Source organism: Lissotriton vulgaris, chromosome 4_2 (assembly GCF_964263255.1).
Source record: "Lissotriton vulgaris chromosome 4_2, aLisVul1.2, whole genome shotgun sequence".
NCBI lineage: Eukaryota > Metazoa > Chordata > Amphibia > Caudata > Salamandridae > Lissotriton > Lissotriton vulgaris.
The window spans coordinates 2,051,588-2,074,505 of record NC_141692.1 but is presented as its reverse complement, the minus strand read 5'-3'; the positions used below and the strand labels follow the sequence as shown (position 1 = coordinate 2,074,505).

At 48.3% G+C, this 22,918-nt stretch overlaps 1 protein-coding gene across 1 annotated transcript in view; it reads left to right on the top strand.

Moving 5' to 3' along the window:
- Positions 1–22,918, top strand: part of LOC147718088 (GTPase IMAP family member 2-like) — a 70,129-nt gene that overhangs the window by 4,691 nt on the left and 42,520 nt on the right. The window contains exon 2 of the mRNA XM_086919255.1: positions 13,426–13,495. Coding sequence (XP_086775381.1) covers positions 13,486–13,495 — 10 coding nt within the window. The 5' untranslated portion in view covers positions 13,426–13,485. The remainder of the gene's footprint in view (positions 1–13,425; positions 13,496–22,918) is intronic.

Below are 22,918 nucleotides of genomic sequence, written 5' to 3'. Positions count from 1 at the left end.
AAAATTAGTTTTACCCCTTCTGAATTCCAAAACCTGTATGTTATTGTTACCAGATTTATGTTCAATTTTGTGACATATAAGCGACAAACTGACAAAGATGGCCAAACCCCCTTTAGCTCTTCCACTTGCAGATGGTATTGCCGGGATTATGAAACTCTGAAATCCCTCAATGTACAGGTTTTTCCCTACTACCCAGGTTTCTTGAAGACATATTATGGGATATTTTTTAACATAGTGCAGCCAGTCGTTATCTTGCATTTTATCAGAAAGTCCGGCTATATTCCATGATAACAATGAAAGTCCCTCCACACATTTTTGACGTCCACATTGTGATCTGTTCAAATTCTCTATTGCAGGGGGGTTAGTAGCAGGGATTACAGTATTACACGTATTCACATTCACTATGCCTACGTCTTCTGGTAGTCATTCTACCCCATCCAGCCCACCCTCTGCAGAAAAAATATCATACCTGTTGGAAGTGGGGATATTAAAGTAGTGGGGATCTGTATGATATGGTCGTGGTGGTTGGTCATATCCGTCCCTCCTATAACCCCAGTTATTTACTGGTACGTCAAAACCCCAACCATTTGTTTTTTCTGGCCATATTGGTCTAGTGTAGGTATGATTAGGCTTAGGGTATGACATACTCCTTTGTTTTTTACCAAAAAATTCCAAAGTGAGAGGGATGATAGTACCACTCCTTCGTTGTGGTGGTAGAATGTTTGGAAGGATATTTGGTAAGACTGCAGAGTTTGCAAAGTTTATAATTATGCAGTCGCCTTTAAATTTTTTGTGGTTTTGGCCTATCCAAGTGGCCCTTCTGGCTGATTTAATATCTCTAGCTAGCTGTTGCTTCCCCCAGGGGGCCAACCGCATATTGCCCGATAGCCAGTGCAGGGCTTTACTTGTTAGCGCCGTGGATGATTCAGTTTGGTCCGGTGTTAAAGGGGGAGCATTTGCTAAAACCAGCACTAAAGGAGCTGCATCCTCAATGAAGTGTAGTATATCTTCATCTACTCTTGGAAGGGTTATTTCTGGCGGTTGTGGAGGGAGGATGTCCCTTGTCGGTGACTTGTTGGATGCAGTATTTGGCGTCTGATCTGAGAGATTTACCCTTGTGGTGTTAGGAATTGTGCCTGTATCTGGCTGGAGGCCAAGTACCTCTTTTACAGGCATGGCCAGATTTTTAACTGAACCGGATATGTTGGACACTTCTTCCATTAACTTCTTTTGATCTCCTCCCAGCTTTTTCACATCTGCGGACAACTTATCCAGTTTGGCCACTACCGGTTTAATTAGGGCTCTAAATTTGGTGTCAATTAAATCTGCTATCCTGGATATAAGCTCTTCATCCATATTTAATTTTTCGTCCTCTTCTAATTTCCTCCTACCTTTTTCCCTGCTTCTCAGAGGTGACGCAGCCCTCTTCCTCCCTGTACTAACTCCACCGCGAAGTAGTTGGGTTTTTCTACACTTTCTAATCGCTCGAGGAGGTGGGGCTTGAACAGGGGGATCGGCTTCTATGGTTGTCTGCTCACTGTCTTGTGCAGTATGGTTTTCTTCAGGATCTACTATCTGTGAGTCTGAGACATTGATCGTAGCTATATCTTGATCCTGAGCTATATTGATACTCATGTTTGATGGACCATTTTCAAGTGTCTCAGAGTCTAAAATTACACTTCCCTCAGCCTGAGATGGAATATCTAACCATGGTGAGTCTGGTGATGGGCTTAAGGAGGATAAATTTGGGGAGTGACTAAGACCTAAAGATTGTCTCCTATCGTTATTGATCTTTGACACTACTTGTACCATATAGTTTTCAATGGAATTACCCCCCACCACAACATTCTTCTTTGGCATTTTAAAATGGGGTTGATGTTAAGTCCTAAAATTTGGCCAATTACCAAAACAAGCTAAATCACGGTAATACGGTGCAAAGTTAGCAAAGGGTGAACGAGTATTTCAGAGATTAATAGTCTTACTGTATGGTACAAATCAGGTTCAATAGAGGCAGAGTGACGTGCCCAGTCCAGTCTCAGCCTGTCTAAGACTGTCCGCCCTTTGTCCGGGCTTCGTCCGGCGTCCCGCACACGCGTCCCGCTATGCGTCAGAGGCACGTTTTTATAGGAGGGGTAGGGGCTGGAAGAGACTCCAGGTGCGCTGCGTTGATCCTGCGCGGAACCCTGGGTCTCGCAGTCCCGGCCCCTGTTAAAGACGCCTCACACTCTCCTTGCTGAAGGTAAAGGGTCGCTTACTCCACTCCACCGCTTCTGCAGGCAAACAGGCAGGATTTCCGAAGCAAGTACACGAGTTCAACAAACAGCTGCGAGCATTTCTAAAGCGCGCCACATACCTGTGAGTGTCTCAAGGCGCTGGGGGTGGGGCTGCTACTGATCGAAGAGCCAGGTCTTGCGGAGTCTTCTGAAGGCCAGTAGGTCTTGGGTATGTCGTAGGCTGGTAGGGAGAGCGTTCCAAGTCTTGGCGTCGGAGAAGGATCTGCCGCCAGCGGTGGTTTTCCCGATATGAGGAACTGAGGGGAGGGCAAGGCTGGCAGAGCGGAGGCTGCGGGTGGGGGTGAGGAAGCTGAGTCGGTTGTTGAGGTATGTAGGTCCGGTGTTGTGTAGCGCTTTGTGTGCGTAGATGAGGAGTTTGAAGGTGATCCTCTTGTTCACGCTGAGCCAGTGTAGTCCTCTCAGATGGGGTGTGATGTGGCTGCGTCAGGGGACATCGAGAATCAGTTGTGCCGAGGTGTTCTGGATTCGTTGTAGTCATCTCAGGAGCTTTGTTGTGGTTCCTGAGTAGAGGGCGTTCCCGTAGTCGAGTCTGCTGGTGACGAGGGCCTGGGTGACGGTTTTTCTTGTGTCGGGGGGGATCCATTCGAAGATCCTGCGGAGCATTCGGAGGGTGTTGAAGCAGGACGCGGAGATGGCGTTGACTTGCTTGGTCATGGAGAGGGCGGAGTCGAGGATGACCCCCAGGTTGCGTGCGTGGCGGGTGGGTTCCGGGGCAGTGCCTAGCGATGTGGGCCACCAGGAGTCGTCCCAGGCTGATGGGGTGGGTCCGAGGATGAGTACCTCCGTCTTGTATGATTTCAGCTTCAGTCTGCTGTCCTTTGTCCAGTCGGCGACGTCCTTCATTCCTCTGTGGAGATTGGCTTTGGCGGTGTTGGGGCCTTCGGTGAGGGAGATGATCATCTCAGTGTCGTCAGCGTAGGAGATGATGTTGAAACTATGTTGTCGTGCGACGTGGGCGAGCGGTGCCATGTAGATATTGAACAGTGTCGGGCTGAGGGAGGATCCCTGAGGGACTCAGCAGATGATCTTGGTGGTTTTTGAGGGGAAGGGTTGGAGGCGGACGCTCTGGGTTCTGCCTGAGAGGAAGGATGTGGTCCAGGCCAGGGCCTTCTCTTGGATTCCGGCGTCATGGAGGCGTGCTGCTAAGGTGCGGTGGCAGACCGTGTCGAAGGCTGCTGATAGGTCCAGGAGGATGAGGGCGGCTGTTTCTCCCTTGTCCATCAGGATCCTGATGTCGTCGGTGGCGGAGATGAGGGCGGTCTCGGTGCTGTGGTTGCTGCGAAAACTGGCTGAGAAGGGTCCAGGACGCTGTTGTCCTCAAGGAAGCGGGTTAGCTGTTTGTTGACAATCTTCTCTGTCACGCTCGCCGGGAACGGGAGCAGGGAGATGGGCCGGAAGTTCTTGAGGTCCTTGAGGTCCTTGAGGTTTGGAAAAAACGCTGCCACATGGAGGAGTTTTTCTCACACTTGGTCCACTAAGATAAAGTTGACAAGCGCAAGCGTGAAAAAAAGAGCGCTAGACCATCTCCTGGCGAGATGTCTCAATGCCGGGAGTCACAGCAGGTCGCTGCTACTCAAGTTGAGAAACTCATGTTGCTACTATTCAAGCAGCAGAGAGAAACAGTGCCCACGGACTATATAGCACAGGCCAAGGCCAAAATCAGCACAAGAACCTCGACGAACGGGAATTACTATGGTACAGTGACTACAGGTGCCAGAATAAAAAGAAAATCCCTGACTAGCTACACTACTTACTGATGGACCACCAAAAGCTGAGAACACTAGGCCACCCCATATTTGAATTCATTGTTTACCCATTAATCTCACTTCCAGTCTGATATTTCTTCTTTTATCAGTGGGGCCTAAACGTTATTTAATAAACCCATTCTATTTCATTCATTCAGAAGGGGATGTGTCGGATAATCAAAATGGCAGAGCAAATTTGTGTTGTGAAAGAGAGAAAAAATAAAGAACATAGAAAGAAGAGAGATTGGAGAGAGAAGAGGTTTGTGGAGAAAATGAAAAAGGAAAGGAAAAAATAAAAAGGACGAAAGTGAGGAGCTGGCAAAGGAAAGACATGTGGAGAGGAAAGAGAAAATGAGTAAGGATAAAGTGGATAAGCAGAAAGAGAAAGGAAATGGAGAGCGCACAGAGAAAAAAGAGAAGTTGCTATGAAAGAGAGAGAAAGGAGGAGAAAAAAGAAGCAGGAAAGGATGAGGTAGAAAAGAAGAAAAGATAGAAAAATGAGAAAAATGTAATAAAACAAAAGTTAATAGGGAGATTAAAAAGTGAGGGTGGAGGGAAATATGTGAGGGTCAAGTGATGAGAGTGCACAGGCAGAGGAAAAAAAGGGGCAACAATTATTCTGGCAGGGATACTAGGAGGAAGATAATAATTGAGTGAGAGATAAGTGAACCATAAATATGGATATGAAAGGAAGGTTGGAACAGAATGGCAGGAGGGCCCAGTGGATATTGATATAACTGGAGGGCTGGATTGACCTGCAGCAGGAGGGACTGGTGGATATTGATATAACTGGAGGGCTGGAGTGACCCTCAGCAGGAGAGCCCGGTGGATATTGATATAACTGGAGGGCTGGAGTGACCCTCAGCAGGAGAGCCCGGTGGATATTGATATAACTGGAGGGCTGGAGTGACCCACAGCTGTAGGGCCCGGTGATATTGATATAACTGGAGGGCTGGATTGACCTGCAGCAGGAGGGCCCAGTAGATATTGATATAACTGGAGGGCTGGAGCGACCCTCAGCAGGAGAGCCCGGTGGATATTGATATAACTGGAGGGCTGGATTGACCTGCAGCAGGAGGGCCCAGTAGATATTGATATAACTGGAGGGCTGGAGTGACCCTCAGCAGGAGAGCCGGTGGATATTGATATAACTGGAGGGCTGGAGCGACCCTCAGCAGGAGAGCCCGGTGGATATTGATATAACTGGAGGGCTGGAGCGACCCTCAGCAGGAGAGCCCGGTGGATATTGATATAACTGGAGGGCTGGATTGACCTGCAGCAGGAGGGACCGGTGGATATTGATATAACTGGAGGGCTGGATTGACCTGCAGCAGGAGGGACCGGTGGATATTGATATAACTGGAGGGCTGGAGTGACCCTCAGCAGGAGAGCCCGGTGGATATTGATATAACTGGAGGGCTGGATTGACCTGCAGCAGGAGGGACCGGTGGATATTGATATAACTGGAGGGCTGGAGCGACCCTCAGCAGGAGAGCCCGGTGGATATTGATATAACTGGAGGGCTGGATTGACCTGCAGCAGGAGGTCCCGGTGGATATTGATATAACTGGAGGGCTGGAGTGACTAGCAGCAGGAGGGACCGGTGGATATTGATATAACTGGAGGGCTGGAGTGACCCACAGTAGGAGAGCCCGGTGGATTTCTATATAACTGGAGGGAGGGCTGGAGTGACCTGCAGAATGAGGGCCGGGTGGATATTGATATAACGGGAGGGAGGGCTGGAGTGACACTCAGCAGGAGGGCCCAGTGGATATTGATATAACTGGAGGGAGGGCTGGAGTGACCCGCAGCAGGAGGGCCCAGTGGATATTGATATAACTGGAGGGAGGGCTGGAGTGACCCACAGCAGGAGGGCCCGGTGGATATTGATATAACTGGAGGGCTGGAGCGACCCTCAGCAGGAGAGCCCGGTGGATATTGATATAACTGGAGGGCTGGAGCGACCCTCAGCAGGAGAGCCCGGTGGATATTGATATAACTGGAGGGCTGGAGCGACCCTCAGCAGGAGAGCCCGGTGGATATTGAAATAACTGGAGGGCTGGATTGACCTGCAGCAGGAGGGACCGGTGGATATTGATATAACTGGAGGGCTGGAGTGACCCACAGCTGTAGGGCCCGGTGATATTGATATAACTGGAGGGCTGGATTGACCTGCAGCAGGAGGGCCCAGTAGATATTGATATAACTGGAGGGCTGGAGCGACCCTCAGCAGGAGGGCCCAGTAGATATTGATATAACTGGAGGGCTGGAGTGACCCTCAGCAGGAGAGCCCGGTGGATATTGATATAACTGGAGGGCTGGAGCGACCCTCAGCAGGAGAGCCCGGTGGATATTGATATAACTGGAGGGCTGGAGCGACCCTCAGCAGGAGAGCCCGGTGGATATTGATATAACTGGAGGGCTGGATTGACCTGCAGCAGGAGGGACCGGTGGATATTGATATAACTGGAAGGCTGGATTGACCTGCAGCAGGAGGGACCGGTGGATATTGATATAACTGGAGGGCTGGAGTGACCCTCAGCAGGAGAGCCCGGTGGATATTGATATAACTGGAGGGCTGGATTGACCTGCAGCAGGAGGGACCGGTGGATATTGATATAACTGGAGAGCTGGAGCGACCCTCAGCAGGAGAGCCCGGTGGATATTGATATAACTGGAGGGCTGGATTGACCTGCAGCAGGAGGTCTCGGTGGATATTGATATAACTGGAGGGCTGGAGTGACTAGCAGCAGGAGGGACCAGTGGATATTGATATAACTGGAGGGCTGGAGTGACCCACAGTAGGAGAGCCCGGTGGATTTCTATATAACTGGAGGGAGGGCTGGAGTGACCTGCAGAATGAGGGCCGGGTGGATATTAATATAACGGGAGGGAGGGCTGGAGTGACACTCAGCAGGAGGGCCCAGTGGATATTGATATAACTGGAGGGAGGGCTGGAGTGACCCGCAGCAGGAGGTCCCAGTGGATATTGATATAACTGGAGGGAGGGCTGGAGTGACCCGCAGCAGGAGGGCCCGGTGGATATTGATATAACTGGAGGGCTGGAGCGACCCTCAGCAGGAGAGCCCGGTGGATATTGATATAACTGGAGGGCTGGAGCGACCCTCAGCAGGAGAGCCCGGTGGATATTGATATAACTGGAGGGCTGGAGCGACCCTCAGCAGGAGAGCCCGGTGGATATTGATATAACTGGAGGGCTGGAGCGACCCTCAGCAGGAGAGCCCGGTGGATATTGATATAACTGGAGGGCTGGAGCGACCCTCAGCAGGAGAGCCCGGTGGATATTGATATAACTGGAGGGCTGGAGTGACCCACAGTAGGAGAGCCCGGTGGATTTCTATATAACTGGAGGGAGGGCTGGAGTGACCTGCAGAATGAGGGCCGGGTGGATATTGATATAACGGGAGGGAGGGCTGGAGTGACACTCAGCAGGAGGGCCCAGTGGATATTGATATAACTGGAGGGAGGGCTGGAGTGACCCGCAGCAGGAGGGCCCGGTGAATATTGATATAACTGGAGGGAGGGCTGGAGTGACCCTCAGCAGTAGGGCCCGGTGGATATGGATATAACTGGAGGGCTGGAGTGACATGCAGCAGGAGGGACCGGTGGATATTGATATAACTGGAGGGCTGGAGTGACTAGCAGCAGGAGGGACCGGTGGATATTGATATAACTGGAGGGCTGGATTGACCTGCAGCAGGAGGTCCCGGTGGATATTGATATAACTGGAGGGCTGGAGCGCCCCTCAGCAGGAGAGCCCGGTGGATATTGATATAACTGGAGGGCTGGAGTGACCCACAGTAGGAGAGCCCGGTGGATTTCTATATAACTGGAGGGAGGGCTGGAGTGACCTGCAGAATGAGGGCCGGGTGGATATTGATATAACGGGAGGGAGGGCTGGAGTGACACTCAGCAGGAGGGCCCAGTGGATATTGATATAACTGGAGGGAGGGCTGGAGCGACCCTCAGCAGGAGAGCCCGGTGGATATTGATATAACTGGAGGGCTGGAGCGACCCTCAGCAGGAGAGCCCGGTGGATATTGATATAACTGGAGGGCTGGAGCGACCCTCAGCAGGAGAGCCCGGTGGATATTGATATAACTGGAGGGCTGGAGCGACCCTCAGCAGGAGAGCCCGGTGGATATTGATATAACTGGAGGGCTGGAGCGACCCTCAGCAGGAGAGCCCGGTGGATATTGATATAACTGGAGGGCTGGAGCGACCCTCAGCAGGAGAGCCCGGTGGATATTGATATAACTGGAGGGCTGGAGCGACCCTCAGCAGGAGAGCCCGGTGGATATTGATATAACTGGAGGGCTGGAGTGACCCACAGTAGGAGAGCCCGGTGGATTTCTATATAACTGGAGGGAGGGCTGGAGTGGCCTGCAGAATGAGGGCCGGGTGGATATTGATATAACGGGAGGGAGGGCTGGAGTGACACTCAGCAGGAGGGCCCAGTGGATATTGATATAACTGGAGGGAGGGCTGGAGTGACCCGCAGCAGGAGGGCCCGGTGAATATTGATATAACTGGAGGGAGGGCTGGAGTGACCCTCAGCAGTAGGGCCCGGTGGATATGGATATAACTGGAGGGCTGGAGTGACATGCAGCAGGAGGGCCCGGTGGATTTTTATATAACTGGAGGGCTGGAGTGACCTGCAGCAGGGGAGCCCGGTGGATATGGATATAACTGGAGGGCTGGAGTGACATGCAGCAGGAGGGCCCGGTGGATTTTTATATAACTGGAGGGCTGGAGCGACCCACAGCAGGAGGGCCCGGTGGATATTGATATAACTGGCGGGAGGGCTGGAGTGACCCCCAGCAGGAGGGACCGGTGGATATTAATATAACTGGAGGGCTGGATTGACCTGCAGCAGGAGGGCCCAGTGGATATTGATATAACTGGAGGGCTGGAGCGACATGCAGCAGGAGGGCCCGGTGGATTTTTATATAACTGGAGGGCTGGAGCGACCCGCAGCAGGAGGGCCCAGTGGATATTGATATAACTGGAGGGAGGGCTGGCATGACCCGCAGCAGGAGGGCCCGGTGATATTGATATAACTGGAGGGAGGGCTGGCGTGACCCGCAGCAGGAGGGCCCGGTGATATTGATATAACTGGAGGGAGGGCTGGAGTGACCTGCAGCAGGAGGGACTGGTGGATATTGATATAACTGGAGGGAGGGCTGGAGTGACCCGCAGCAGGCGGGCCCGGTGAATATTGATATAACTGGAGGGCTGGAGTGACCCGCAGCAGGAGGGCCCGGTGGATAGTGATATAACTGGAGGGAGGGCTGGCATGACCCGCAGCAGGAGGGCCCGGTGATATTGATATAACTGGAGGGAGGGCTGGAGTGACCCGCAGCTGCAGGGCCTGCTGGATATTGATACAACAGGAGGGAGGGCTGGAGTGACCCGCGGCAGGAGGGCCAGTGGATAAGATTTTAACTGGAGGGCTGGAGTGACCCTCAGCAGGAGGGACTGGTGGATATTGATATAACTGGAGGGCTGGATTGACCTGCAGCAGGAGGGCCCAGTGGATATTGATATAACTGGAGGGCTGGCGTGACACTCAGCAGGAGGGACCGTTGGATATGGATGTAGCTGGAGGGCTGGAGTGACCCTCAGCAGGAGGGCCCGGTGGATGTGGATATAACTGGAGGGCTGGAGCGACCCACAGCAGGAGGGCCCGGTGGATATTTATATAACTGGAGGGAGGGCTGGAGTGACCTGCAGCAGGAGGGACTGGTGGATACTGATATAACTGGAGGGCTGGAGTGACCTGCTGCAGGAGGGCCCGGTGGATATTGATATAACTGGAGGGAGGGCTGGTGTGAACCGCAGCTGTAGGGCCCGGTGGATATTGATATAACTGGAGGGCTGGATTGACCTGCAGCAGGAGGGCCCGGTGGATATTGATATAACTGGAGGGCTGGAGTGACCCTCAGCAGGAGGGCAAGATGGAGATTGATATAACTAGAGGGAGGGCTGGCGTGACCCGCAGCAGGAGGGCCCAGTGGATATTGATATACCTGGAGGGAGGGCTGGAGTGACCCGCAGCAGGAGGGACCGGTGGATATTGATATAACTGGAGGGCTGGAGCGACCCACAGCAGGAGGGCCCGGTAGATAGTGATATAACTGGAGGGAGGGCTGGAGTGACCTGCAGCAGGAGGGACTGGTGGATACTGATATAACTGGAGGGCTGGAGTGACCTGTAGCAGGAGGGCCCAGTGGATATTGATATAACTGGAGGGCTGGAGCGACCCTCAGCAGGATGGACCGTTGGATATGGATGTAGCTGGAGGGCTGGAGTGACCTGCAGCAGGAGGGCCCGGTGGATATTGATATAACTGGATGGCTGGAATGACCCGCAGCAGGAGGGCCCGGTGGATATTGATATAACTGGAGGGAGGACTGGAGTGACCCGCAGCAGGAGGACCCAGTGGATATTGATATAACTGGAGGGCTGGAGTGACCCTCAGCAGGAGGGCCCGGTGGATATGGATATAACTGGAGGGCTGGATTGACCTGCAGCAGGAGGGCCCGGTGGATATGGATATAACTGGAGGGCTGGAGTGACCTGCAGCAGGAGGGCCCGGTGGATATGGATATAACTGGAGGGCTGGATTGACCTGCAGCAGGAGGGCCCGGTGGATATTGATATATCTGGAGGGCTGGATTGACCTGCAGCAGGAGGGCCCGGTGGATATTGATATAACTGGAGGGAGGGCTGGAGTGACCCTCAGCAGGAGGGCCCGGTGGATATTGATATAACTGGAGGGAGGGCTGGAGTGACCCTCAGCAGGAGGGCCCGGTGGATATGGATATAACTGGAGGGCTGGATTGACCTGCAGCAGGAGGGCCCGGTGGATATTGATATATCTGGAGGGCTGGAGCGACCCACAGCAGGAGGGCCCTTTGGATAGTGATATAACTGGAGGGAGGGCTGGAGTGACCTGCAGCAGGAGGGACTGGTGGATACTGATATAACTGGAGGGCTGGAGTGACCTGCAGCAGGAGGGCCCAGTGGATATTTATATAACTGGAGGGCTGGAGCGACCCACGGCAGGAGGGCCCGGTGGATATTGATATAACTGGAGGGCTGGATTGACCTGCAGCAGGAGGGACCGGTGGATATTGATATAACTGGAGGGCTGGAGCGACCCTCAGCAGGAGAGCCCAGTGGATATTGATATAACTGGAGGGCTGGATTGACCTGCAGCAGGAGGGCCCAGTAGATATTGATATAACTGGAGGGCTGGAGCGACCCACAGCAGGAGGGCCCGGTGGATATTGATATAACTGGAGGGAGGGCTGGAGTGACCTGCAGCAGGAGGGACTGGTGGATACTGATATAACTTGAGGGCTGGAGTGACCTGCAGCAGGAGGGCCCGGTGGATATTGATATAACTGGAGGGAGGGCTGGCGTGACCCGCAGCTGTAGGGCCCGTTGGATATGGATGTAGCTGGAGGGCTGGAGTGACCCTCAGCAGGAGGGCCCGGTGGATATGGATATAACTGGAGGGCTGGATTGACCTGCAGCAGGAGGGCCCGGTGGATATGGATATAACTGGAGGGCTGGAGTGACCTGCAGCAGGAGGGCCCGGTGGATATGGATATAACTGGAGGGCTGGATTGACCTGCAGCAGGAGGGCCCGGTGGATATTGATATATCTGGAGGGCTGGATTGACCTGCAGCAGGAGGGCCCGGTGGATATTGATATAACTGGAGGGAGGGCTGGAGTGACCCTCAGCAGGAGGGCCCGGTGGATATTGATATAACTGGAGGGAGGGCTGGAGTGACCCTCAGCAGGAGGGCCCGGTGGATATGGATATAACTGGAGGGCTGGATTGACCTGCAGCAGGAGGGCCCGGTGGATATTGATATATCTGGAGGGCTGGAGCGACCCACAGCAGGAGGGCCCTTTGGATAGTGATATAACTGGAGGGAGGGCTGGAGTGACCTGCAGCAGGAGGGACTGGTGGATACTGATATAACTGGAGGGCTGGAGTGACCTGCAGCAGGAGGGCCCAGTGGATATTTATATAACTGGAGGGCTGGAGTGACCCACGGCAGGAGGGCCCGGTGGATATTGATATAACTGGAGGGCTGGATTGACCTGCAGCAGGAGGGACCGGTGGATATTGATATAACTGGAGGGCTGGAGCGACCCTCAGCAGGAGAGCCCAGTGGATATTGATATAACTGGAGGGCTGGAGTGACCCACAGCAGGAGGGCCCAGTGGATATTGATATAACTGGAAGGAGGGCTGGCATGACCCGCAGCAGGAGGGCCCGGTGGATATTGATATAACTGGAGGGAGGGCTGGCATGACCCGCAGCAGGAGGGCCCGGTGGATATTGATATAACTGGAGGGAGGGCTGGCATGACCCGCAGCAGGAGGGCCCGGTGATATTGATATAACTGGAGGGAGGGCTGGAGTGACCCGCAGCAGAAGGGCCCGGTGAATATTGATATAACTGGATGGCTGGAGTGACCCGCAGCAGGAGGGCCCGGTGATATTGATATAACTGGAGGGAGGGCTGGAGTGACTAGCAGCAGGAGGGCCCAGTGGATTTTGATATAACTGGAGGGCTGGAGTGACCCTCAGCAGGAGGGACCGGTGGATATTGATATAACTGGAGGGCTGGATTGACCTGCAGCAGGAGGTCCCGGTGGATATTGATATAACTGGAGGGCTGGATTGACCTGCAGCAGGAGGTCCCGGTGGATATTGATATAACTGGAGGGCTGGAGTGACCCTCAGCAGGAGGGACCGGTGGATATTGATATAACTGGAGGGCTGGATTGACCTGCAGCAGGAGGTCCCGGTGGATATTGATATAACTGGAAGGCTGGAGTGACCCACAGCTGTAGGGCCTGGTGGATATTGATACAACAGGAGGGAGGTCTGGAGTGACCCGCAGCAGGAGGGCCCGGTGATATTGATATAACTGGAGGGAGGGATGGAGTGATCCGCAGCAGGAGGGCCCGGTGGATATTGATATAACTGGAGGGAGGACTGGAGTGACCCGCATCTGCAGGGCCTGGTGGATATTGATACAACAGGAGGGAGGTCTGGAGTGACCCTCAGCAGGTGGGACCGGTGGATATTGATATATTTTGTTCTCATTGTCTCACTTTGATAAAGTTGAGCTCCTTTCATAGATCTACATCTAATAATTTTCAGATTGTTTGCTGTGCATCTGTTGCCCTGGATTGCTGTTTTAATCAGAAAGTTGTTTGGGTGATGGGTTATATATGCTAAGAAAGAATTATTTCTATTAGATATATGTACAGAAGTGTGCTGGTACATCCATCCATGATTTGAATCGAATGTGACTTTTCTAACATCAATTTCACAGGAAGCAGAGAAATACAGAGAAGGAAAAGTAAAACAAAGAAAATCAAGAAAAGGAGGAGAAATGGCCATAGGTGCGGTAAGAATAATAGCTTCAATGTTGCGATAAGAAGTGAGACAGTAGAAATGATTGCATCAGAATGCTCACTGCAATAAGGACTGATGCATGGAAGATGGTTACATATCAGCTTCAAAGCACAGAGCCAATACCTCACCATGTAAAAGGAGCACACTTGAGCACTGTGCACATGGCTCATCCGATGCCAGACAGTGGAAAGTGTTTGTCATGATTTGTAAATAATGTCACTAGGTGCACAAAAGATGGCTGTGGAAACAGCTAGACGTGCAAATGATCACGCAAGCTTCAGGACCCAGCAGATATTGCTTTAAATCTCATGCACACAGTTCATTCACAAATGACAATAACAATGGGGCATATTATCAAAAAACTGCGTTAACATTATAGCTGCTTTAGTGACAGGAAACTGCCGCTAAAGCGGTGATAATGGGCTTCATAATATGCCCTTGTGAATTCCCATAGAAGCCCATGTTCTGCTGTGAACATGGGCTTACAAATACACATTATGTGAAACTGACAAAACATGATCAATGTTAAATTGGGGAAAGGGTATTCTCAAAGGCAGATTAAACTTTACAGTATCAGCATAGTGTATAGTGAAGCAACTATACCAATGGCAGGAAATTGAAATGTCACCTGGAAATTATAGTATATTTAATAGATCCATTGGGTACTTTGTGTGTAGATGGATTGCTGCAGAGTCTAAACCTGCAGTCTTACCTGTCAAAATAATATTGTACGGAAACCTTTTATAGATTAAGTGAGTCATCCACACATGGCCTTACAGCCCACAAGGTAGGGCCTCTAATATTTAGAAATGAAACCTTTAAACATTTAAGATTGGAATGCTCCTGTAGTGACGTGTCTCCAAAAGTTATTTTCACTCTTCAAGTGCTGTGGCACATCCAACTTGCTATTTTAGTAACTTTGATGTGAAAATATCTATCATTTAAAAAATATTTTTTAAAAATCCAATTCAAAAGTGAGGTTGATTTATTGCTTAATATACAGGAAAAGGGCATCCTAGGGCGTTATACTTTTCCTACCTGAAGCTCAAGTATTAGCGTGGCTGGGTTACCTTCCCTGACATTGCTTCACCTTTGAAATGTGAGCCCTGGTCAAGCAACAACAACAATTCATTGCAGGGTGAACCACAAAAAGCCACTAAATTAACCTTTGCTTAACCGTGGGTAACTCGGCACAAAAGCAGTCAGGCTGCTTAGAGGCAATGTGTAAAGTATGTATGCTGCACACAAACAGAACTAAAGTAAAAATATAACACAAAAAAATCCCAAACCAATTTAGAGAATTTTGATCAATTATTAGACACCAAACTTACAAAAATCCATTCAGTAGAACCGGAGTAATGAATTAAAAAAGTTTAATATTTAAAATAGCGATTACAATTTAAAAAGTGCTAACCGTGTGTAAGAAGTTAGCCTGGCATATGATGTCCACTAGTTCTAATGGGCACCTTCCACCAGTCTAATCAACCCTTATTGATGATGGTTGTAAAATCAACCTTATAGAAAGCTATCCTAGGGGTAGCAATGGTCAGCGGTGATCAGGCTAAGACTTCAGTAGGCAAGTTAAGCAAGTTGTTTTACCAATTATAATCTCTTGAATACCAAATGAAATTACGCCACTCAAGGTATATATCAAATATATATGTATTTATTCTAAACACAACCCCTCTGCACTCTTTATGAGGTCCGAGGTCAAAGTAAAATACAAGTTATTTAATTAGCATTTGATAAGTTGCACAGTATACATTTTACCCTAGGGGCCTAAAAAAAACATATACTAAGAAAGTGGTAAAAGAAACATGAGAGAATTAGAATGCAGGCCTAGGGCCTGTGGAATCGCTAGGGCTACTCTAAACAACCAAAGGTTAGGAAGTAGGAGGCCCACGGGAGACGCATGGAGTGTCTAAACACAACCGCGGGTTTACCATTGACTTTCTATGGGAAACAAACAAGTTACAATTTTACAATGTAAGGATACTTCCGAATGGACTATAATAGAACCCTTTTGGACTGAGACACTAGGAGGGCCAATACTCTTGAGACTACCAGGGTACTCTTGTTACCTCACCCAAGGAAGCCGGGTTCAGAGGTGTCTTTTGGTGTTGGGTTTCGTTGTCGATTTCAATGGAGAGCTGCAAAGAAGTGCTGCAGGCGACCTGAGGAAAAGTGTCTGGGTGGATCCAAGGGAGGCTCCAAGATCTGAAGAACCTGAAAGCAGAAGGGACTGAGTCTGGGTCACTTGGTAGTGACCAGGATAGCGATGGAAAGCTGCCAGCCAATGTCGGGTGATTTCAGGTGCAAAGGTGAAGTTTGTCTCTTCAGCCACAAGGTCCAGGAGGCATTGGCGACAACCAGGAGCTGGATTCGAGCTGCCCACAAAGGATCTAGTTGACTGCAGTGTCGGTATCCAAATTAGACCCAAAAAGCCTTGGCAAATGCAACCCATGCAGGATGTCAAGATTGGCTTCGGTGCAGACCAGCAAGGTCTGTGGCTCTTTTCCTTTGTAGGGAAACTGGAGCAATCCTAGTGCAACCAGGAAAGCAAGTTAGATTCAAAAGAAAGTCTTCAGGGGACTCACTAGCCAATGGACTAGGAACCGCAAAGATGTGTCAAGCTGAAATGCAAAAGTGGGGCCCAAGGGACACTTGTGGATTGGGGGCCTCTGAGCATCACTGCAAATGGTGCTTGGGTCTAGGGCTTCGAGCACCCCAATGCACAATTTCAAGATACCTCATCAAGTAGGTGCAGCTTGCAAAATGCAGGATGTCCAGGAGTTCTGGTCCCACGTCTCTCGTGCCCGCCATGGGTCTCAGATTTGCTGTGAGCAAAGTTCGGGTTCAGGGATGTCTGGAAGTTTGTGTCCTGTGTCGCAGATTCTTCAGGATCATGACCTCAGTTGGTGTTGGTGCTTGTTTGAATAGGCTGTTCACTCCTTGACCACAAGGGAGATGTCTTCCATATTCCATTCGAAATGGAATGTCGAAGGTCCAGGATTTATGTTTCAACGTTTCATCCAGGGTAATCTAAAGTACTAGGGACTGGGTTCCTATACTTATACTAAGTTTAGGGGCAGACTACCTTTAAGGTCCCTTCTATGGGTGGACGTGAGAATGGGGTGGTTACACCCCTTTACCTTTGTCCAGTTTCATGCCAGAGCTGGGGCAGAGTGTCCCAGCAACCGGTTTGAACTGGGAAATGAATGGAGCACCTAGTGTGCCCAGGCAGTGTCTGGAAAGCATTCACTGAATGCAACCCACCCTGCCCCAATACACAAAAGCCTGTCTGGGGAGGTGCCAGCAACAGGAAACCTATTGTCCAAGCCTCCCCTTCCGGGGTTTTGTCCAGCAGCAGGAGGGCAGTATTCCAAAGTGTTTGACACCTTATACGACATGTTTTGATAAGGCCAAACCAAAGTTAGCATTAACCACGAGGATTATAATGCACATAAGAGTGTATGGTATGGTTATATCATAGAACAGCTACAAGGAGATGGTTCCGAAAGCTGCAGAAGGGCTCAGCTCATGCTACGGCATCCTCTCACATAAAACCAAGCACTCTATCTCCAGGACTATCGAGGTCTGCCATAGGAGTGAGTTATAGGTGTATATGTGTCTATATATGTATATAGATATTGGGATACTATATCTAAGAAGGGGGTGATTATTCCACCTTACCCAGGCTGTGTGAACAGACCTGTGGTATCAGTTTGTAAGGCAAACCAGGGGTGGCACAATACATGCTGCAGCCCCTGGTAGGCCTGGGGCGCACTTATGCCCTGGGTACCTAGGGTACAGTATACAGGGGCTCAAAAGGGTGACCCAGTATCCAATCAGGTATGCACCTAAAGTACATGGTATCAATTTAGAGAGAGAAAAGCTAGGCCGTGGGCCTGATTACCAGGACCACAGCCACACTAAAGTCGAAAAAACAGAGAATCACAGCAAAAAACGGGGGTGACCATAGGAAGCAGACCCTACTCTCCTACACTGTGGACATCTGGTCATGTGAGACTGGGTCAAAATTAAAAGTTAAGGTTAGGATACAAGAAGAGTATTGCTCCCGGCCAGCGCTTACTTTTGGAGTTAGAAACATTTTGATGAAAAATGTCTGAAAAAAGTAGGATTTCAGCAGGGCAAGGCTGGAGAAGGGGAAACAACCTTTACAATTCAACTTTTACATCACACTACCATTGCAACGCAGTCATTACATTGCAACATCCCTTACATCGCATGCCATTACAATGCAACCATTATATCGCATGTCACTACAACGCATATCATTACAACGAATGTCATTACAACGCAGTCATTACAACGCATACTATTACAATGCATATTACCCTTACACTATCCAACACTTTCCCTACTGTTGAACTCACTGGAGTTAGAATAGTAATTTTTACCCCTATACTATCCAATACTTACCATAAATGCACTGTAATGGTATGCGTTGTAATGTAATGCTTTGTAAAGCTAGTATGCGATGTAATGGAATGCGTTGTAGAGGTAGTTTCTTTAAATGCGATGTCGTGTCATGCAATGTAATGGAATGTTTATAAAGGATGTTGCGATGTAAAAAATGCGTTGTAAAGGCATGCGTTGTAAAAGTATGCATTCCCAGATCAGCTCAGTAGTCTCCTCCTGTTTTTTTGCCCTCCGCACCATAAGGAAAATCTCCCGGTTCTTCTCTCTTCCTGCCCTAACACTGATCCTAATGGCAATGGTCCTATCTCGGCTGGACTACGGGAACATAGTGTACAACGGCGCCCCGCATATGCCCTCCGCTGCCTTCAGCTAGTCCAAAACCAGGCTGCCCGCCTGATTTATGGGCTGCCCAGATTCCACCATACCACTCCCCTACTTAAATCTTTACACTGGTTGCCAATTAAAGAACAAGCCCTCTTCAAGCTGTGCTGCACTACCTTCCAGGCCATTGCGGGGACTGCTCCAGCGTTCATTTCGGCTGCAATCAATGTTTACTGTCCCAATAGAGAACTCCGCTCATCTGCTAAATTCTTCCTTTTTGTACCCCGATTTAAAAAAAGCAGATCAGGGGGTTTGAAATTTGCTGTTCTCGCCCGACCTTTTGGAACTCTCTTCCCCTGCACATCAGATCTGTTCCCTCCGACCTCGAATTCCACAGGGCTCTTAAGACTTTTCTTTTTTCACATGCCTTCCCACCCCAGCAATTTCTCTTTCCCAAGCCTCTGGGCTAAGCATCCTCTAGCGCCATGAAACTGCTGGGTATACGTGCGCTATATAAATTCCTGGAAATTCAAAATTAAATTCAAACGTCATACAACCCTTGTGGAGGGTCCAAAAAGGGAGTGACATCTTTGGATCTTCTTAAAAATAATTACAATACAAAATCCATTTAAGAGTGAAACTTAATAATTCATATTAAGATTAAAAACATACTTTGTGCAAAACGTGCAATGTCACTGAGGTAGACAATATTTTCAATAGGTGACAATCATAGATTTTAAAACTAGAGTTAGCATGAACGTCATTGAAGTACGGCTGGTGTCAGGCTAAAGACCTAACGTGTTTTTGTAGCATCCAGTAGAAAAGAGGCCAGTGCCTAACAGACAAACAGAGTTTCTAATTGATATAATAAGGAGAGAGCTAATGCTGGAGGATGCAAGGTGAATTTTTTCAACAATGGGATAATAAAACAAATTCTCTCTACTGTATAAAAAGGTCAGTAAAATAGGATGTGCAAAGTTGGTAGGGTTGTCTTTTCATTGCATGGACAGACCGGCAGGTTACGTATTGAAAATAAGTTACTTGTGTGCCCCAACATTAGCGGAATGTAGTTTAGATGGAATCTGATCAGGATGTAATAGTGCTGTTTGTTTGTACAAATACAAGGTAAGAGCGACAGCCTTGGAGGAACTGAGGTAAGCTTTCATAAACCTTTACACATTATTTCTCTCTGTATCTTTTCCACCCATCAGTTGCCACTTTCTTATTAAATATATCTTTAAGTCTTGATTTGGTAAATTGTTGACAGAGAGTAGGTGTTTGTTATATAGATGCTCAAGCTCCAACGATACAAGGGTTTGTCTGATGTGTAGTATCCATGGATTTTTATAACCCTTGTCTGGATTCAATATATCTTCTAAAATCTTTTGATTCAGATCAAAAGTGCTCCAATTCTACGCGGGCAGCCACAGAGAATGAGGCAATTTAATACCATCAGTAATAAAGGGCAGACTTACTTTCTTATGTGCATTAAAATCATTGCATGTTTGTGGAACTGCTAATAATCTTTTAACAAATGTATCTTCTAAAACTTGGGGTGCTGTCACATCCCTTGTCCCCCATATTGCTGCCCCATTGGTGCAATTGATCTCGTGTTGGTGAAATACATGTTGGACATTTCCTGTATTGGATGCAGCCCAGTTTTTTGGGAGAATCTAAATATTTCAGCAATACTTTTGGAAAATGTGATTTGCTCTACTCTGTAACATCACCTTCCAGGTTAATTCAGAATCAAAGACAACCCCTATGTAGTTAAAACATTGAACTTGCTTTACTTTTTCCCAGCCAGATGGAGTCTTATCCAGATTTTTTATAGTACAACCTACCGCCTTGAAAAAGGTTTTAGTTTTATTTACATCTAGATCCAATTCAGTCATACCGGCCTAGTATTGTGCTAAAAGGTTTTGGAGGGCCGGAGGAGTCCTTACCAGCAAAAGTGTATCATCAGCATAAAGCAAAATTGGGAGGGAAGATGTTAGTTCTTGGCATCATTTACATTATTTGTAAAAAGGGCGAACACAAATGTGGCCAAGACACACCCTTATCTGATGCCTCTTTCGATTTTAAATTAATTTATGCATTCGCCAAGGCTCTTGAAGCAGATTATTGTGGCATTCACTCATATTTCCTTCATAATGCACCACAGTTTGCTGTGTACCACACAATCAAAGGCTTTAGACAGGTCCATAAAGGCCATATATAATAATCCCTTTTTTGCCAGGCAATACTTTCCCATTATTAATGACAGGTTGGGGCATTGATATATGGTTCCCCTGCCCTGTCTGAACCTCCACAGTCCTTCCGCTAGGATCATTTTTTATGCTGACCAGGGTTCAAATTTATTTAACAACAGCCTTCCCATAGGTTTGTCAGTACTGTCAAGCGAAGAAATGGGGTGATAGTTAGCAGGGATAGCAGCGTCCCTTTTTTTGTAAATCGGAATTATCACGGATTGTTTCCAGGAGGGTAGGGGTCCGGTCTTGGTTATTGAGTCAAAAGCCACAGTTAGCACTGAGGACCAAAAAGGAATGTTTGTTAGAAAGATATCCATCAGGCCCTGCTGCTTTCTGGGATGTTGGCTGGGATTTAGATTGCCTCAAGGTCGAAAAAGAGGTGAGTAAAGACCTTAGGGGCATATTATCAACAAATAGTGATATTCATCGCTATGTAGGCTTAGCAGCAATTTTTTTACCGCCGCACATCACCGGATTTTTATCGCTGCGATAACGTGCTATTAGCAACGTTTATCTCAAAAGTGATAAAATTCCCTGCGATAGCGTCAAAATGCGTGAATATCGCTGAGAATACAGCGATATTCACGCATTAGCGCTAACAGGGTCTTAGCCATGTTATCCCCCTCCCATTGGATATAATGGCTAAGAAATGGTATGAGCAGGCCTTAGTTTTTGGAGATATTCGCGCTTAGCGCAAATATTTCCAACGCTACGCCTGCTTTCAGTCACTAACAGGTTGGGAACGCCCACTTTGCATGTCATTAGCGATAAATACCGCTGACATGCAAAGTGGGCCCAAAACCGCTCGCTATCGCCTACAAGCTATCGCTAACTGCTGTTAGCGACAGCTTGCTAATAGGGCAATAGAATTATCGCCGCTTACCAGCCGAAAACAGACGCTAAAGCGGCGATAATTTCCTATCACCACCCGTGATAATATGCCCTTTAGTGTGGGGGCAAATATCCAATGAGTGCATCTCGCTTGGCTTTCAAAAGATAACTTGGAAGTACCTAATCCAATAATCTGCATCAATATGATCATCCAGAAAGGGGCCGCCCTTATCTGTCAGCAAAGGTGAATTAATCACCTTCCAAAAAGCATTAATGTTGTGGAGAGAAGAGGCTCGCTCTAAATTGTCCCAGGACTCGGATTTAATCTGCCTCAACCTACTATGCCTTGCTAATTTATAGAGGTTCCTCAGAGTACAAACATGGGGCCATATTAGCAAGAAAGGGCAATACATTATTGCCGATTTTATCGGCAGGAAACTGCCGCTAAAGCGGTGATAATGGGTTTGATAATATGCCCTTGTGAATTCCCATAGAAGCCCATGTTCTGCTGTGAACATGGGCTTCTTTGGGAATTCACAAAGGCATATTATCAAACCCATTATTGTTGCTTAACACCTTGCCTGCTGCCTTGATTCCTCCCCGGTGCTGCACATTCCTTAACTGGGTGTGGTCGTGACGGAACCATTCCGTCATCAGCACAGCTCAACCGTGACTGATGACGGAATGGTTCCGTCACCAGCATCGAAGGGGTTAAGCGGCAGTTTTCTGGCATTAATATATCGCCCTTTCTTGATAATATGGCCCTGATCTTTATCTCTGGGAGTTATTTTTAAGGCACTGCGGATGTTTAATGAGGCTAATGCGCAATTCTTATCAAACCAGCGATGCTGTGGAGAGTCTCTACCCAATATCAGATGGGTCTGTTGTGATTTAATTTTATCACTAAATGCACCAATCACCTGCATATGATTTAGCAATGGATCCAGGCACACTTGTATATCCCTGTGGTTTGCCACTATAAGATGAGTAAAAAATGTGTTCTCATCAATTTAATTCCATTTTAAAACGAAAGTGTTTTTCCTAGGTAGGGTTGGTTTTGGCACTCTGATGCCATTTCATATTTTTAAATGACCAGACTACTCAAAAGGTGGAATTCTCTACCTGTTTAAATATCGGAGTGCATAACATCACAACACTGCAAATGTCTGAATTTCTTGCCAAGTAACAAGGACACATCAATGTAGAAATATCAAACCATATCAAAATTATTTTATTATTTTTGATTCATAAATAGATAAAGAGTTTCAATAAATGACAACATACTAAAAATAAGGAACATCCTACACCGCACACACTCTGTCATTCAAACATCCAGTTTCATACCCACACATACTCATAGGTCCTGAAAATAAGGGATACAGTAATGCATAGTTAACAATTGAGAAAAATTAGTGGACCAATTCCCCTCCTAGGCATAAGTAATTTCAATGTTTGTTACAATTGGACGTATAATAATATTTTACATAAAGAAAAAAACATGAACAATATAAACCATAAATAGAATGTCCATAGTGTTTCATCAGATTACAAATATTGCAACAA